Genomic DNA, 20,015 nt, shown 5'->3' on the forward strand with positions numbered 1-20,015 from the left:
CCTATTCAATAGGACAAAGAGCCATTCTGAGGTCATTAGATTTAACAAAGAAGGCTCCATAATTTCTTCAAGGAAACCCCTGTATAGTCTTATACCAAACAAGGAAATAGTACTAGCTCCTCCAACGAATCATCTACTGTGACAAGGTGTATCGGCTATTTTTATTTTAGATACATTGTTCATGTTGGATGAACAAAGGTCTGTTTTGTTGACCTATGCATGGGCTTCTGTAATAAAATTTCGCTGGAAAATTGTTTCCTCGACATTGCTACTTCAATGATTTAGTTTGATGCATCTTTTTACTCTTTTCCCAAGAGTAATATGCTATATTTTAAATTGCGGTTGCAAATGATTACACTTAATGATGTTCTTATCTATCAAATTCTTTGGTATTCTCATCTGACATAAATGTTTCCATGCCTGGAATTATGTGGTAATTTTCTCCACATGTTCTACCATTTGGATTATCTTTCCTCCTGATCTTGATATTTTCTGATGGCTTTGTATAAATAGGCAAGATATGATTCTGATAAATGTTCTGGATATTTGTTTCCATGTTATTTTTCAGATGTTGGTTCAGCATTCCAAATTGTATTGCAGTTTATAAGACTATTGGGGATAAAATGTTTTGATGTCTCTTTTTCATTGAAAAATTACGTCAGAGTGATCATTTACCAAATTCAAATTTATCTAGTGTTATGTGGTTAAACTAGTTTTTAACTTTTTAGTTTTAAGTTTATTTAGATGCCTCTTTACCATTGTGATCTTCCTCTACTGTGATGTTAATTCTGTATAGACTTCTTTTGCTATTTTACTGACCTAATTGATATTTGGTCTGTAGATGTCTGGAAGGCAGACAAAAATCACTGTCTCGCATGACCTTCAGTGCAGACAGTAAGAAATCTAGGCAATTCTTCTCGGAGTTGAGTGCTGTGTCTGGTTTACATGAGTCACAGGAATATCTAGCATGCACCAGAAGACGGAGTTCTAATCAACTGGTTCTTCAGAGGAAAGCTTTTATGGGCCTTTCTTGTCAACAGCAATCTTTATTTACAAATTCTAATTTTCTCCTTTGGCGGAGGCCACAGAAACTATCTGATTTTCATGGTCTTTTGGTATGTAATTAATCTGTGCCCCTTTAGATGTTGTTATGTAAATACATTTTCCATTTATGTTGGAAATTTAAATATTAAGCTTCTTGTTTTGTTGCTTCATGATTTTTCATTACTATATTTGATGAATGAAGTTCGAAGGAATTTTAGCTGAAGCAGTCAGTTCTGTTCTGGGATGTCATAGGTCTTTTCTTGGTTACGGCTTTGTTTCTTAAATTCTTACTGGAGTGTTATCTTGGGCATAGATCATCAGGTCTGTTATTCAATTCTAGATTTCATTCAAGAGAAAGTCTTTAAAGGTTATCATGTTAAAGGTTGTTTTCTTGGTTTGTTAGTATAAGACACAAATATTATGTTAACTCAGTAGCAGTTAAATAATTCAAAACTGAATAACCCCAAGCGTTAGCTCAACTGGTTGAACTGTTTTCCTAAGGCACATTGCTGATGGGGAGGTCATATGCCCTTATTTAGATGACACAAAAACTTATTACAGTGCATCTTTTTCTATCACAAATTGATTTACTTCCTCTTATTCATATACCTTCTGCAAGTTCTTCCTCAAGCTCTGTGCTTTGTTTGGATGGATAGACGATTCTTGGGATGTATTAGTGGATCTCACTTCACATTATGATGTTGGTCCATTTTGGATGTTTTATATTTGACCTTGTTTTTAGGGACAACTTTTGCTGATATTTGTACTTTCAATAACTAGAGGTCTTTGGAAGGTCTTTGACATTGGCTTGGTGTCTTGGCATGTACAAGATATTTGATTGCCTCTTTAGGTGCTTGCTTGGTGGAGTAAGTGAATTTATGATTCTTTCCTAAGGTTAACTTTGGAAAAATACAATAATTCATCTAATTAATTATTGTGGACTGTTAAACCAAAGTTCTAAGGATAAATAATAAAAATATTTAAGTGACTTTATTTAATCTCAACCATTGATCTCAAGTGAGGTTTAGAATCTAATCCTAGCCATTGATCACTTAGGAGATTAGGGTTAGGGATTTTGGCTTAATGAAATTATAAAATAAGCCTAAGGGAGAGGTGAAGACACACAATTGTGGAGGAAGCGATTTTCTCTAGAGCGAGAGGCTTGACTAGATTGAAGAGAAGTGAGGAGAAGTGCAATAGGGAATTTCGGGAGAAATTTAGGGAGGCCGAGTTGAGGAAAGAGGGAGGTGAGTTTTTGAAGAGGAGGGCTGAATTGTGGAGGAGGCTGATATATCCAGAGAGGCCGGTTTTCTCAAGTGCGCAAGGGCTTTATGGGGTGAGAAGAAAAAGGTCCAATTTGCTGGTGAGATAGGTCAAATTTTGCAGGGCCAAGTTTCTTTAGGAGGGTTGATTTCCAAGGGTCAATTTCCTTGATGCCAATTTCCCGGTGGGACTGAGTTTTTAGGTTCCCAACAATTGTATTCTTCTATGTATTCTCAATGGGTCTAGGCCCAAATTTTCTAGAGAAATTTAATATGAAGGTTGTGTTAGGTATAAATTTGCTGTTGTAGTGTGATTGATTCTCCATTTTATTTCCGTTGCATTTTATTTTGAGTTAATATACTAGGTTGTTTATTTTATCAGCAATTTCAAAAATATTTGAGATAAATATTTTTTGGTTTTTAATAAAGTGTTGAAGTAAAGTAAATCAAACTTTGTATAAAAAAATTTAGCATGGTATTAGAGCTAAACTCTGTGGGGGAAATAAGATATCACAAGGGTTTTAAGAAAGTGAATAATTTTTTACGACAACATAATTTTTATTTTGCAACGAGGGTTTGTGGCTAAAGTCGATCTTGTAATATGGTACCATCAAATTTGAGGTATGAAGACAGGTTGGAGGGGACTTTAAACTTCAGTCCATGGAAAGAGCGAATCACCCTTGTTTTAATGGAGAATGGTTTGTGGGAAATTGCAAGTCAAGAGATTTGAGTTCCTCAAGATGCTACTTAAGCAGTTGAACATAAGATAAAAGACATGAGAGCCAGGGGTATTGTTTTGGATGGTGTGATGGATGACATAATCCCTCACATAATGAAGAAAAATTCAGTATCAAATGTGAATGGCCTTGACAAATCTGTACCAGAGTGACAACCAAAACAGGAAGATGGTGCTAAGGGAGAAGCTAAATAGCATCAAAATGAATAGATTTGAGACTGTGGTATCATACTTTGTGATGTTCCTCAAAAAATAGCAGTAAATAATAGAGACATGCACTAAGCTACAACAATAAGAAATTCACACATGCATGCAAAATCAATAAACCACAAAATATGAGCTATTTTATTAATATCAATGCTGGAATTGAGTACAAATAGAGTGGAATGCTGGATTTTGGGCTTGCTGCTACAAGCATGCAAACTCGAAAATGGCTCAAACTAGTAACTTGCACTGCCTAGAAATTCTGCTGTTGCTGCTATTGGAGGTGAACTGTGATTTATGCCTTCAAATCTGCTCCAAAATTTTCGCAAAATTAACTGGAGGCTTCTCTCACCCAAATCTACCAAACCAGAAAAATCTTGCGCTAATTCTCGCTGACCTGGAAAGCCCCGAAAAGTATATTACCTAGAAAATACTACTGCTGCTGTTGGAGAATAACTGGAATATCTACCCTCAAAACTACTCAGAAAATTATGAAACTTTAACCATGATTTCTCCTCCAAATACCCACAAAATTCCATAAATGGTTTGGCTTAAATCCAAGCCAAGATCAAGTCCATTAAATGGTGTGAATTACCTAGTTTACCCATAAAACACATAGCTGAAGGAATGTTGATTTCCAACCCGAATACTGCCTAGAAAATTTTGAAATTTTAACCACAGACTCCTCTCACAAAACCCACAAAAAAAAAACCTTGGGCAGATTCCATTTGATCTGGAAAGCCCCAATTTAGTGCAAAAATCCCAGACTGCCCAACTTTGTGTCCAACAAACAATCACCTCAACAAATGATCCAAATCCACCTCCAGAAATAACTAAAAATCCCCTGCAAAAATCCCCTTCGGAAATAGATCCAATTCCCAGCTAAACTCCAACTAATTTCCAGCCCCAAGCCTCTGCGCAGATTTTGCCTAATAACCTTTGCGCACCACCAACAATAGATAAATTCGACCCAAATATTCCCCTCAATCTCTATCTTGCAAAATGCTAACAAACTCCTGCTATAGCCAAGGGGAAACTCTCTCCAAAAGCCCGGAATCTCTAACCCACAACTGTTGTTCCAAAAGATGTATCGCAAACTCCTTCTGCGCCCAGGAAATGCGCAAAGCTATTCAAATCTCCTGCAATAAGCTCAAGCGAAGCCCTGAATTAGACTCCCAAAATTCCTCACTAGGGGGATGCTCGAAGTTCTCCAAAATGAGGGTGGAATTTCTGCTTGGAATTCTTGTGCTAAACAACAATTTTCTTCTTGTGCTAAACAACCCCAAGAGAAGATGAAAGATGAAATGTAATAGACAAAATATGATCAACAAATGAGTCCATCATCTCTTTAAAATTTCTCCCCATGCGTCTAGACTCCCTTTTTAATTATTATTTTATTGGTGGGGGCCATTTTCGACTAAGTGACGTTTTCCTCCATTTTAATAAAATAATAATTTGCCAGCAATCTCCATTAACATAATATTTGCCTCTCTCCCTTCAATAAAATATTATTTGCTGCCATTCCATTAAAATAATAATTTTTACCTTTTCTCACAAAATAATATTTTCCCCTTTTTTAATATTATAAAAGTTAGCAAAAGTCCTTAGTGGTTTTAGCATCCACATAATTGGGGACATGACATACTTCACAAGGATTCAACAGATTTGTGATGAACTTTTAGGTGTTGGGGAAGAGGTGGATGAGATGGATCTTTGTCAAAGTAGCATTGACAGGGTGTACCAAGCAATGGGATACATTTGTTACAGGGATACTAGATAGAGATAAGCTTCCTGATTAGGCTAGATTGTCGGATGGCTTCACCCAACAGGAGATTTGGTAGGAATGCATAATTGGTGGATAGAGCAAAGGTGGAGATGAGGAGAACCTTGCTCTTGTTAGGCAAACAAAAAGTGTCAAGGGTAAAGCCAAACAAAATCGGAGTGGAGTAGCATCTTCCCATGGAAAGAAAGACACGACCAAATTCAAGTGCTTTGCATGTCATAAGTTTTGTCATTATGTTGGACAATGTCCAAAAAAGAAGAAAGGCAAGGGGAAACATCAACAATTGCATCTGCAAAGATGGATGAGTTGCCTAAAAAATTTGAGGATAAATTGTCTCTAGTGCCTTGTCTTTCTGGCACTATTACAAGAGGGGTGTGGATAGTGGAACGTGGAACTTCTTGTCACATGATGGGATCTCGTGATATCTTCCCCATTATGGGCAAGGAGAATAGAGACTTATATGAACTTGGTGGCAACACTAGCTATGCAGTGGAGGGCATTGGCAACATATAGTTGATCCAAAATGGATCTAAGATAGACTTCTAAGTCTAAAGTGTTCCTCACAGAGGAAAATGAAAGTCCAAGGATGCTCTTGGAAATAGTTCCATTGCATAGATATTCTTATTTTGAATTTACTGCAACTTGAATAGGCTAAAATGGACTATGGATGAAAAAGTTATCGTAGAAAGAAGGTTGTTTTTGTCCTTTGGAAAATGAGGCATTTCTTCTAAAAATGGCCTAGAAGGCTCCTTAAGGAAATCGCATCGCAAAAGGCCAAAGGGAAGGACTTAACGCAAAGGCGGAAGGACCCCCGATCAACGATCTCCGATATATTGGATTGGAGGTGGGCCTTCGCCCCACATCGGGACCCCAGACAAGGTGACATGCGATAATGCGATTGCGATATCGGCGATCAGAGTGATCGACCGATCGATGATCGGAGGAGCAAAAGGCATCGACCTTGCTGATGCGATACACGAGGTGTGATATCGACGATTGGCGGATCAATGGTTGGCATACCCACAGGACAGACCCCCGGGCTGTTGCAATTGCGATTAGCGATTAGGACTCGGACCTAATAGGGATTTATAGAACTGATTTCATAGAATTTGAAATCTGGGAAATTCAGATTTTCAATTTATTTTCCGTGTAAATGGGTTTTTGGCCATTTGGTCATGCAACGATAATATTGCAATATTGCGATAAAAACCGGACCCGAAAGGTTTATAAATGCAGCCCTATAAATTTTGAAATTCGTGGTAAGTGGGATTTTGGGCGAGCCTCAGGCGGTAAGTGGTTTTGAACGGGCACGGCCCGAACCCATACACTGGTCGACACGTGGCATGGCTGAGGAGAGAGAAAACCGCCTTTTCAAGCGGGTAACCTCCGTGCACATAAGCCACCCGAAATGGACTGTCAGCTGTTGGATCGACGATCACGCAGATCAATGATGGGCTTGCGATAGCCATAAAAGGCGGACCTGAAAGGGTTTTTAGGGGCGATTCAATAATATTTGAAGTCTGATTAAATGCTCCATGAGGCGTTCTCCTGTGTATTTCTGGTATATCTCTGTGTATTGGGAAATATGGTTTTTTTCGGGTTTTCACCTGAAGAAAGGCCCCCGATTCCTTGTAACTGCCCCTGATCATTGTGCCATGCTGCAAGCGGGCATTTTATAGGCAATGATGTGTTTGTAACGCTGAGAGAGCCACAAAGCCACAGAGCTAGATGGCCAGTCGAAGAGACAAGGAGCAGAAGAAGTCGCAGAGCCGCAGAGGAATGATTACACGCAGAAAAAACGGCTGGGAAAGCCGCAGAGCCGGAAGAGGCCTCACAAAAGCCAGAGAGCATGATTGCTGAGGTAGCGCAAAGAGCTTTGGGAGTCACTTGGAGGTCGAGTGAACCAGAGAGCTCAATTGACAACAGTGAGTTGTTGCTGAAGAATTGCTTGGAAGTCAAGCGAGTTACAGAGGCACGCAGAGGCCGAGAGAGAGAGCTCAGAGAAGCCAGATCCGAAGAGCCATAGCCAAAAGCCAGAGCCACGAGCCAGAGCTAGAGCTAGAGCCAGAGCCAGAGTCGAGAGCCAGAGCCAGAGTCGAGAGCCAGAGCCAGAGAGCCGAGAGCTTTAGAGCCAGGGATGAGATGGTGTTTTAAGCCCATTGTGTTCTGTGTAAACCAGTGGAGTTGAGCGTGGAGCTTGTAAAAGAACTGTTGCCATGATCCCAGAGAGCCTAATCGAGTTGAATAGAGCTCAAGGAGATGTAGCCCAAGAGTTTTGGGTGAACTCCATATTATATTGCTGTTATGTGTGTTTGCTTGTTGCTGCATTGCATTGTTGCTTTATTTGCCGTTACATGTTTTTATATCAACTCAAGCAAATAAACTTAAAGCACATAAACAATTTAAAAATAAACACCAACATACACCTATTTTCAAGCATATTTAATTCCGCAATTGGTTAATCACTAGATCTTGGGAATATATAAGCTTTGGAAGTGGGAGAGGTTCTTGTAAGCTCACAAGAAGCCTTTAAGTGCCCCATTTTCAGATCAACAGTTCCAACTAGACTTAGAGAGTCTTACGGAGGTGATATATGTACCTAGGTTGTAGAAGAATTTACTCTCAATTTTGACCATTTAGGACGAAGAAATTGTCGGAAATAATACTGAGAGGGGGGTGAATTAGTATTATCTGATCAATAATTTTTCATTTCCCAACAGATTTATATACGCTACTTCTGTGAAGTGAACTAGCGTGTAGACGCTACTATGATTAGAGAAACTAGCATATACCTAGAGAACTTATGATTTAGTCAATTTATCATGTGTTGATCTTTAACCAGTGCATCAGTAACTTATTAAATAGTGCAATAAAAACAGAATAAACCATCAGACATAAGCAACACACATGAATACCAAGATTTAAGGTGGAAACCCAATGTGGGAGAAAAACCACCTGCTGCTGTCGTCTCTGTCTTCTTTTAATATTAAGCAAATCTGCTTACAATCTTGTACTTGTGTAGACTCATACCAGTACGCCGACACTCACCTGCAGAAGTTTGCAACCTTCTCTCGTTTTCCAGCTTCTACTGGAAGGGAGCTAGAACCCCCTAGCTCTTGTACTAGCCAATGTGTTTACTAGTACGTAAGCGCCGGCCTACAGAAGGCTATGACCTTCTCTCTTTTTCTAGGGACCATGTTTCATAAATTTTCAGACTGGATGCTCCCGATACACAACAATACAAATGAAGGCCTCGTTTCATCAAATTTTCATACTGGACTCATCAGAAACTTTGAAACTCAAACTGCATCAACCAACAATTAGTTAATTTGAACAATCAGATCATTGCCACTAGAGCACCGTGCTGAACCCAAAAACCTACATCATCATTCAGAACCAGCTGTAACCTCAATAATCATGCATCAGAATGTATATGCTACTTTCTTTAACAAAACCTGTGTATACTCTCAAAAACTACTGAAACATAAAACTTCTGAATCAAGTCGGTATCAACCAGCAATATACTGAACATCTATTGTCAATTTTTAGAGCTTTACACAGGTAGTAGCAGAGATAACCCTTCTTACTTAGACAATCAATCAGTCAGACACCAAACTCCTTATGCATTCAGTTTTACATTCAGATCTAAGAAGACTTCATTGATAGACAACATTAAAACAACAGAACTGATTAGATAGATCAGTTAGATTTGAAGAATAGGCTTTTCCTTTGTATACTCTACTTGGAAGAGTAGAACCTGCATGTACACACACTTTTACCGAGACGAACCAGCGTATAGATCTGCAATTATTAACTCATAACTTCGCTGCTATTCCGGACAGACAAACCTAGATCGTGACATTTAAAGAGTAAAACAGGTGTACATAATTAGATCTAGCCCAACGAATATCAGATCATTCAATGATAAGACATTTTAGGTCTCATCATCCTGATCTAACATTGAATTCAAGGTGCACAAAATATTTCAGATCAAATCACAAACATAGCCCCTGCAACAGAAAATATACTTCAGATAGAAGTATTCCTTAGAAACTCTTTTACTTGCACACCCTAGCCTTATGATCTTTTCCTCCTTATATAGTTTTAGGCCTTTCTCAATACCTCAGACCAAAACCACGTAGGACCCGTAGTATTCTTGGACGGGATCAAATAGTAGTTACTCCACTCAATATTGTGGGCTAATATCATGGTATTGACCCCTGGTATTGTCTCCTCTTGAATTTCCTTGATTTTCCAACATATACGCACTTTTCTTCTTGTGAAAGTGCGTGTATACACCTTTTTGTTCTATGAACCAGCGTGTATACACTGTTTTGACTAAGTGGACCGCGTATACATCTTAAACTGCTTTTCACCATCCTTTACCTTCAACTTCTTCATTCTGATTAGTAGACTTTAGTTCCATCTTCCTGTTCTTCTGTACCAATGCCTTGTTACATCTGAATGGACTTGTTACATTGTGGGTTGCCTTTCATCAAAATTGAACTGACCTGTGAGTGAGTTGCCATCAAGGACAACACTTGTATCATAATGCCAACAGGAATAGAGGTTAGTTTCACGGGAGGTGAGGCTGTTAAAAGGGGCTGACACTAGCGTGAGGCGAGTTATAGGTAGTGTTACCGCTCAATCTAGCAGGGGTCCTGGGAGGGGTTCGAAAAGGACTACTACTAGACCAAGTGACAACAATGGGACAAGGACCCACTGTCGCCTCAGTGGATGTCCCCTACACTTTACAAACTTTCATTGATGGGAGGAAATATAGTTACCGATCAAACGGGAACTATTACCTCAAAACGGGTACTCTAACCCAAAAATACCCCCAAAACACGAAAAAACAAGCTGAAAACGAAAAGTGTTGATGTTGGAATAACACTGTTTTTTTCGAGGTACATTTTCAACATTTTAAAAAAATGGCAGTAAAAACGATTTTTTTGTGTGCAAAAAACACCCTGAAAAAAGTGTTGATGTTGGAATAAGTCTTCCTTTTCACGGTTAATTTTCAACATTTTTTACTAATGACGTTAAAAATAAAATATCATGACTTCGAAAATCTTTAAATTTGCAACGATTTTCAAGCATGACATTAAATATAAAAATAACACGTCTCTGAAAAGTCTTAAAATTCCAAGATTTTTAATCTTGACATAAATTTTAAAATATCATGTCTTTGAAAAATCTTAAAATTCCAACAATTTTCAGGCATGGTGCTCAAGAAAAAATACTTATAACTGTTTTCAACCATAACATTAATGATAAAATATCATGACTTAGAAAACCATTAAAATCTTGACAATTTTAAAACCATGGAATTAAAACCAAAGATTATGACTACAAAAAAATCTTAAGTTTTCAAAATATTTCAAACATGACATTATGGAAAATTTTTATGACTTAAAAACCTTTAAAAATGAACACCTGAATGAAAGAGTTAATATACCAAGAGTAATTTTTTTTAAATGCTAAACGTATAACAATTTTAAAATCTTAGCCTAAGACAACTTGATACATTGCAACAAAAAATTAAAAATCAGCCATCAAATTGACACGCACTGTAGGTGAACTAAACCCATTGTAATGAAAACTTAGAGACCAACCATGAAATTGACACATTGTGGATATAGACTCGATTCATTACAACAAAATTTTTAAGATCAACTACCGAATTGCACATAATGGGATCGGGTAGCTAGACGAGCATTGACACGGACCCTGCAGAAAAATATATATATATATATATATAAAAATGAAAAATACAAAAGAAAAAAAATTCAAATATTGAAAAGAAAAACAAAAAGAAAAAAAACACAAAAAAATAATAACAAATAATAAAACATAAATAAAAATAAAAAACATGACAAAAAAATCAACTATATAAAATATATAAAAAAGACAAAAAAAACCTATAAAATGTAAATAAACCAAAATTAAATTAGAAAATTTAAAAATTAAAAAAAAAGAAAAAGGAAAACATTTCAAAAATACACATAATTTAAGAAAAAAATTAAAAATTAACGGAAAAACAAAAGCAATTTTTTTTTTGAAGTTGAAAAAAAAAAGTTATAAAAAGATAAAAATAACAAAATTAAAATAAAACATTTAAAAAAGAATTTAAATAAATAAATAAATAAAAAATTTAAAAATTAAAATTAAAAAAATTTAACATTAAAATAAAAACCACTTAAAAAAATAAAAAATTACAATAAAACATTATAATAAAAACCATTTAAAAGAATAAAAATAAAAAAATTCAAAAATTAAAATTGAAAAAAAAAAAAAAAACTGAAAAAACAGGCCTTGCGTGGCAGGGGCCCATTCCGGGGATCGATCCCTACCACCCTAGGGCCTGGAATCGACCCCTGCCACCCTAGGGCCTGGAATTAACCCCTACCACCCCGGGCGGGCCTGTTGGGCCGCGGGGGTGGGCGGGGAGGGAGTTGCACAACTTCCTCCCTGCCCACCCTCGTGGCTCCATCCTCGTCCTCCCCTGCGACCTAGTCGGCCTAGGGGTGACATGCAGTCAGCTCCCGCCACCCTTGGGCCGACTTGGGTGCAGTGGTGGGCGGGGAGGGCACTGCACGAGTCGGCCCCTGCCACCCCCGCGACCCAACAGGCCTGGGGTGGCAGGGGTCGTGCAACTCACTCCCCCTCATCTCGCGACCCAACAGGCCTGCGGTGGTAGGGGTCATGCAACTTGCTCCGCCCCCCTTCCCGCGTTCCAACAGGCCCGGGGGTCGATTCCTGGAATCGACCCCTGCCACCCTGGCCTGATTTTTTTATTTTTTAATTATTATTATTATTATTATTATTTTTTTTTTTTTTTTTTTTTTAACTTCAAAAAAATTTGTTTTTGATAATTTTTATTTATTTTTTCTTAAATTATGTCATATTTTTGAAATATTTTCCCTTTTTTGTTTTATTTATTTATTTTTGTTTAAATTTTACAAGTTAATTTTGTTTTTTTTTACATTTTAAAGTTTTTTTTTTGTATTTGTTATATTTGATTTTTTTGTCATGTTTTTTATTTTTTCTTTTATGTTTTCTTAATTGTTATTATTTTTTAAAATAATTTGTGTTTTTATTTATTTTTCAATATATATATATATATATATATATTTGCTTGTATTCAAGCTTTTGTGATCCATACTGAATTAAGCAAAGTCTTTTGGTAGAAATCACATAAGAGAAATTTTTGGCCGACGCGTTTCGAACCAACAAGTGTGGTTCATCATTAGGACTAGATGAAGAGGCAGACCATGGCAAAGGCTTAAATAGAGAGCAATAATAGTTGTGTGTGTGTTTTTCTGTCAAGCCTCAAGCCCCAAGTAGTAGTGTATCAATTCAAGGTCCTTTATGTCAAATTATGCTTCTAGTTCCCTTTGAAGGCAACATCTTTTCCTCTGACACAAGAGTCCAACCTTTGTCAGAAACAAATCATTCAATCAATCCCAAAGTACGAGATCTTCTTCAATCATGAGACTCCTTTTTCATGTCCTTCAAAAAATCAGGGTAACTCTTCCAACTAAGACAAATGTCTTATCATGAACCTCTTCCTTTTACTGGGAGAAACTTCTTGCTTCTATACTTCCATCCACTGCACTTTGGACCTTGACTTTTCCTAGGCATAAATAATCAAGGTATACTCTTAATTGCTCGCTCCCTCTAAACTCGGTTCTTCTTCTAATACACATTGGGAAAGTCTTCATGCTTTGCTTCATTCTTCCAATTCTTCCATCTGTTGCCAATGCCTGGGCAACGTTAGCCATTGTCCTGCAATATTCTTTGAGAGGATATGAAAGAATGATTACATTCAAGCAAAGGTTACGTAGACACGAAATTGTCAAAGGTAATAACAATAGTAAAAGAGAAAAGTTATAGAATACTTATCTTTTGAGGATAGAATCATGTCCCTCTTAATCTTGGACTTGTAATTTTCACCATCCTCGTCATAAGCATCAACTTGATGTCATGTCGTTTTTGCAAAGTCTGGGGTTTCCTTTTATAATGGAAACTATCATTCCTAGGGTACAAACCCTTGAATTTTCTTGTTCAAACCCTTGCTAGGGTTTATAGACCAACACTCTAATTGTAGCTTGATAAGTTTCTCTCTTCATCCTCTTCTCAACTTGCTGGGGTTTTTGTAAACCCTAGATTCTTAATCTGCAAAGGAAAGAATGGGTTCCTCCTTGATCCTATACAAACCATATCACAATCGAGCTTCAAAAGAATTACTGCCACAGGCCACTTAATACTTATATGCCACACTTCAAGTTGTATTGTAATTTGGATCTCAAGCCAAACCAATCCAAGAATTTCTTCAAATCAGGTCAGCTTTCTGTGATATATATTTCGTCCTTCCATTATGTATAGAAAACAGTATCATGGTCACATCATAGATTTGTAACCTTCACAGACTTGTGCCATAGAAAAAGGTCTTCAGAGATAAAGATGTTCAAATACTTGTCACAACAATGCTAATGTAATTCGAATGCCATGGATGTTGCTAACTTGTATTCCGTGGAGGTAATAAATGCAATATATTCAGTGTTAAACAACACAAATGGAATGGACTAGATGTGAAAGATAAACGTGAATTGCATTTATTAACAAGATTTACATATTTATACATTTCCTTGTGACCCTTGGTCTTCATATACCAAGTGGTCTCTTGGACTTCGGTGACTGTTCACATTCCACACCAACCCTTAGTAGATTAGGTGCCCAACATCCTCCCCCTTAATCCGAAGGGGTATATATGAGTCCATAAAAAGAGCTGTAATATAAAAATACAACAATGCATGACCAAAATAAGCTGAATGTGCTCTCTGAGATGATGGTATAAGGTGGGAGAACTCGAGGTCTCAATCGACGGTGGCTTAAGGATGACCACCAACACTGAAACACTCAGCGCAGTTCCTGGAACTCTTCCAAATCTGGCAAGACGCTGAAGTCTTCTACTAGAGGAAGTGCTCCTTATTGTTTTGGAAACAGAGACCATTAGGGTCTCAACATGGAACGCTTGGTGCGATTCCTGGAACTCTTCCAAATCTGGCAAGAAGCTGAAGTGTTCTGCTAGAGGAAGTGTTCCTAATGCTTTGAAGAGGGAGACCATCAACCTGGAAAAAGGGAGGTCTGCAACCTACGGTGGTTTAAGGAAGGCCACCAACCAAAGGCATGCTTAGGGGCTTCTCCGTCTCTAGCTACAACGTTGAATCTGGGTATGGTTGTCTGTGGCTGTAGGCTCAGGGAACAAGTTCAGGTTGTGGCTCAAGCTTGCATAATGTGGCTTTGAAACTTGTAGATGACCATCATTCCCCCCTGTTAAATACAAGGAGAAAAGATGGAGAAAACTCAACTGCAAGACTTTTCAAAACTCGAGAACAAATTCTGTGCTATGAGCGAAATAGCTTCCTGGCTATTGAAGCCCACTACCAAGAAGCAATCCATCCAAGGGGAATCTTTGTTCTTGCAGGAGATTGTTTCTGAAGCGTCTGTTTTAATGATGAGTGTTTTTATGACAGTGCTTGCACGGGTGAAGATCAAAACAATGATCTTTCACATGGGCAACTCTGTCACAATGTTGGCATTTGACAATCTGTGGCTGCGAATGAGGAGCAGGAACCACTGATGATGAGTTGTTTTGAAGAAATCCATCACTATGAAACTGAATTGGCTTAGAGTAATTTGGAGTATGAAAGGACACCTCCTTGTCATATCCAAGACCTGTTGTGTGCTTGTTGCTGACAAGCTCTTCCCAAGGTCTGATGATGGGCTTGGGAAGTGCAGGCTGAATTTCTGCATCTGCATGCAACTCTGCTCTTTCAATGACTTGATTAGTTGCTGGCAGCTGATGGGAGTCTGTGTCAATCTCAAATAAAGGGTTGTTCTGATAAAAAAATAGTTCAGAATAACAACTCTTCTGTTTTAATTCATCTCGCTGGAGATTCTAGCTGCAAAAATTCAATCTTGTCCTGTGCATTTTGTAGACAGAATTTAATATCAGCAAGAGTGGTTTTGCTGATTTTGATTGTGTCCTCACTTGTAGAAAATATCAGATTATTTAGTAATTCTAATACTCCATCAGCCATTTTCCGATTGAAGACTATTGGTTAATTCAAACTATGGAGGAGTGCTCAACCCAAATGAAGTACTTCCACTCCCAAAGAAATTAGAAGTGTCAACAAAACTTATTGAAGAGCTACTACCAGCACAAAATGTAAGTGCAATGTCAAACCTGGATATCAAGAACAAAAGCAAGCTGCTGTACAAACCACTTCTGTATCACAAGAGAAGAATGTTGATGCAGTCTTGAGCTTTATGGTTGTTCGATGAATTGAAATTACATATCCACTCAGACAACATGCATGGATTGTCCGACCACATACAACATTATATAGAACAACTTCAATGTCACGCTACCAGTGGATAAAAGCAATCGCTCTAATAGGTAAGGTATCAACCCAAATACATGGTTGTGGAGTATGAGATAAATTGGAGAGTTGATTGTGTGCAGTGGTTCTTAAGAGATCCAATACAAATGACTTCTTGCCCCCTATGTGCAATATTTCTGATGCTTTTATCCTCCTACAACGGACCTTCACACCTGTTCTCCTCTTGGAACCGTGGCCATATCCTTACAACCATAAATTTTCTTAAAATTACCCCTTATTTTGAAGGACATTCGGCACATTGGTCTCGAAAATCAATGGCAGTCAGCGAATCTGTCCTTTAAGCGAAAGCGTTGTTTTGTGCTTCCTGCTGAATTGTTCCCCCGCATTTGCCAAGATTTAAGCTTGAAAATAGTTTCCTTGCTATGCATGAACGTTCATTGAATCCAAAACCCTGTTCATGGTTGCTGGAGTAGTTGTATGAGCCTTTGAAAACTCTGAGACAAGTCACTGTGTGAGACTAGGAACGAAAATTGCGCATATAATTAGAAGAAATGCTGATGTTGGGCTTGAATTAAGATTCAGAAAAGCGGGCTAGGTTTAGAAAATCACAGCTGAGTTCCAGCTGCAAATTGAACGTGGCGAATTACATATGCAGACTTCCAACGAGAAGAATTATGTATCCATGCTTCCAATGCAACGAAATGCACTTACAGTTGTCAACATAACGATAATATACCACTTTTACAAACACTTTCCACGGTTTTAAGCCACACAAAGCAAATTCAGCTTGTTTTGGTATAAAGTTTAACACAGCAGCAGTCAATAAAATTTAAAGCAGCAACAACCATGTCATAGCATTAATACAGGTTTTGAACCAGCAATACTCACAACATCAATGCTAATCCATATCCATCATAAATTCAATGCAGAGAGATGAATACATATACCCAATGCACCCAGAGATATTTGCTGCCAACACAGATGTAATTCGAACCATTCAATGTAGAGCTTTGAAACAACATCCAATACTGCTCTTCAAAAACTCAACACTCCATTTCCAGTCAATGATGCTCCCTTTCTCGCCGAGAGCTCCATTCCAACGCAGTCAAATAGCACGACCAGCGATTAATATATTCCAGTGACATGACCAGAGATTTAATGTTTTGCTTCAATGACTTTCACAGGAACTGCTTCAATTCATTTCTCAGGACTTCAAATAAAATCACAGAAAATGCACCAGGAGTATGGACTTGGAATTAATGCACAGCTAAAATGCAGAGGTAACGTTTGAACGAGGAATGGAGAAAGAGCGCACAGCTTCCGTTGGTTTGCAGGAACAGGTCTGAGTGGGAGCATGAAACTGACAGAGAGTGTTAGAGCGTTGCATTGGTAGAGAGGGACAGGTCTGGCAATATTCCTCTTTGCAGTCGCAGGGGCGGGTCTGCTCACAACAGAGGAATGGCAGAGTTGATAGAGGTAACAACCTCTATTCTAGAGGCATAAAATCCACAAGGAGGAGAGCATTGGTTTACAAAGGCCACAAAAACAGGTGGCTCACACTTAAGTAGGGCAGGAGATCACCTGCTCTGATACCATGTTAAACAACACAAATGGAATGGATCAGATGTGAAAGATAAACATGAATTGCATTTTTATTAACAAAGATATACATCTATACATTTCCTTGTGACCCGTGGTCTTCATATACCAAGTGGTCCCATTGACTCCGGTGACTGTTCACATTCCACATGAACCCTTAGCGGATTAGGTGTTCAACATTCAGACTTGATTATTGTTTAAGAAACTTGAATTTGATTTTAGTTTTATGAGTACTTTGGACTGTTCATAGAAGCTTGAAATTCGGACTACTGAGGCTTGATCTCATCATAATTCCACAAAGTTGTCATATACTCGAATCATTATTACTTAGATTCAGATCACTTCAGAGGTAGTTTGGATCTCAGAGAAGAGTTGATTCTTGCCTTGTGATCCTTCAGACTTGGACTAGTTCATTTGAATAAGACTACATAATTCGGATGCCTTGGATGCCATGTAGCTTTATGAAATTTTGACTTTGGCATACTTCTAGATCACCTTCTACAAGTTCAGATTTTTATTACAGAGACTCGGACCTGTTTTAGGAAGGAGGAGACTAGGATACGATAGCTTCAACTCAGGTACCACAGAGTTACCACAACTTCAATTTGGATGTCATGTACCATAGAGAGAACTCAGATAACTTGAGAAGCTCGGGCATGGATTCCAACACATAGATGGATCTTGAGGACTTTCAGACTTTTAGCACAAAATTTCGGAATATCAACTGCAGACTTTTTCGATAGACTTCAGATCACAGAGGATAATTCGGACTGCTCTTTCAAGTGTAAGGACTGCTACGGTTCTGATGTTGGTGATAATGAACATCACTGTGATGATACCCTTGGTGAATTGCATTAGCATGGGGAGCACATCAACTGGGCTTTCAACTTGTGTCATTATCATTGCAAGTGCTCCAACTTACCATTCCACAACAGCCTGACAGGCTTGATTTTGTCTTGGCTTGGTATGTGAACAAGATAAAAAATAATTCCAATATCTTCATCCCACTACTCTAGGGGAACTAAAGGTAGTCTGAGTCCTGACTTGCTGTAACTCGAAATGCGTTTAAGGAAATATGTTCTCATTTTCTGGTGGCATTTACATATTACTGATATGTTTTTAGTGGATTCTAGCTTCTTTCTAATGCCTTCTGTACTTCTTGCATTTATATACTAATCTATTTGTGCGAGATCTTTCAACTTATTTCCCTTACATGTAGAGAATGCACAGGGGTTGTTTCTGTTGACTATAAATTCTGGGTTGAGTTTATTCTGTCTAGTTTTTAAATTCAAAATTGTTATAGAAATTAATATATGAATTCTATTTCAAGATCCAAGTTCCTAGTTTTCCAATAATTTTGCTGATTATGGGATGCCAACCTTTATTCCTTAATATGATGTTTGGCAGAACAAAAGATAATAATTATCTTGGACACTTTTCTCTGATCAATTTCCTTGTTGACCTGCAGAAACGCTCAGCTATAGCACCTTCGGCAACAATAGGGCCAGATGAGCCACATGTGGCAAGCACAGCATGGCCTGAGGATGGCTTACTAGAGAAACAAGGACTAGGAATATGGGAGCATGAAATTAAAGGTACTGATATGGAAGGATTCTTAAGTTCCAGGATTCCATCTCATCCTAAGCTGTATCGTGGACAACTTAAGAATGGACTACGCTATGTGATTCTCCCCAACAAAGTTCCTCCTAATAGGTAGGTACATTACAAATTGTTGTTTCAAATATGCTTATGATGTCCCAGTTCATTCTCCCAGGAGGCTAGCATCTACATTCTATTAAGAAACAAATAAGGAAAACAATTATAATATGTGGAATTTTTTTAAGATTTCTTATCTCTGTTGAATTGTTTTCTCATTTGTGTTGCATAACCATAGTATGAATATTCTTCACTCATGTTGGTACGCAGTCATAGTGCATAGAATATGAACAAGAGCCTAAGTCACCGGGTTCGGCGAACAAAATCCTTTGGATTCAAAATTCGCCGAACTTCAAAGCAATCCGAACTTATTCGATTTGGTTCATTGAACTTGAATACAAACTCGAACTTGAAGCGAACTTGAACCCGAATACATTCACAAACTCGAACAAAATCGTGAAATCAGTGTTAGGGTTTGTTTTTTTGGGCGGTATCTTTTGTGGTTCGGTGGTTTTTCACAGTTTATATTAAAAAAAGAAAAGAATGGAAACCCTCAAAGGGTAAAACTTTCATGGATGCAAAACAACTCACTCCCCAAACTCCCTCACTCCACTGATCCACCCTCGACTCCTGTCGTGTACACTCAACCCCTGCTGCTTCACACTGGATCCCTGCATCCAGATTCCACAGTGACAGTGCACACTGCACACCCAACCCGACGACCCTCTAGGCTCTGCCAGCGAATGCAATGAAACCGAACAACATTATATTTGAACATTAAGCTTAAATTTAACATGTTACATTATTAGTTAGAAAGACAAAATATTAAAATAATGTATGAAGAGTTCAAGGTTGTCATTATCATGTTTTAATCATGAGTTGGCCAGTGGAATTGTTAAGCTCATATCAACTTGTATGATATATACTTAGTAACTGTATCCTATATACTTAGTAATTGTATTTGAAACCACGCCTACAGTTGTACCTCCTCTTGTATATTATTTTGTTGCCTTTGTGTGTGTTTTTCGGCCTTTTATATGTGTTTAAACTTTAAACCTTAATTGAATTGAATTATATATATATAATCAAATTCCTATATGTCGAATTTTATGCCGAACTTTATCTTGCTAAAATTTGAAGTGTCGAACATTATTCAAATTTCAAAGAAATCGAACTTGAAGACAAACACAAACGCGGTGACTTTGACAAGAGCTGCCAATTCCCTTGCCCATGTCATATTACTGTTTATGTGAATAAACTTGATGGTTCTTGATTTATTTTGGGACCAATGAGCTGTTGAGAATGGTGTAAGCTTTGCTTTC

The 20,015-nt window shown here is 37.9% G+C and overlaps 1 protein-coding gene across 1 annotated transcript in view; it reads left to right on the plus strand.

Annotated features, from left to right (window-relative positions):
- Window positions 1–20,015, plus strand: part of LOC149155551 (stromal processing peptidase, chloroplastic-like) — a 335,427-nt gene that overhangs the window by 25,499 nt on the left and 289,913 nt on the right. Inside the window, exons 2-3 of the mRNA XM_089445700.1 lie at window positions 842–1,115; window positions 18,506–18,750. Of these exons, the coding sequence (XP_089301826.1) occupies window positions 842–1,115; window positions 18,506–18,750 (519 nt within the window). The remainder of the gene's footprint in view (window positions 1–841; window positions 1,116–18,505; window positions 18,751–20,015) is intronic.

This window comes from Pinus tabuliformis, chromosome 9 (genome assembly GCF_031772625.1).
Source record: "Pinus tabuliformis cultivar Carrire ecotype Pingquan chromosome 9, CPIR1, whole genome shotgun sequence".
NCBI lineage: Eukaryota > Viridiplantae > Streptophyta > Pinopsida > Pinales > Pinaceae > Pinus > Pinus tabuliformis.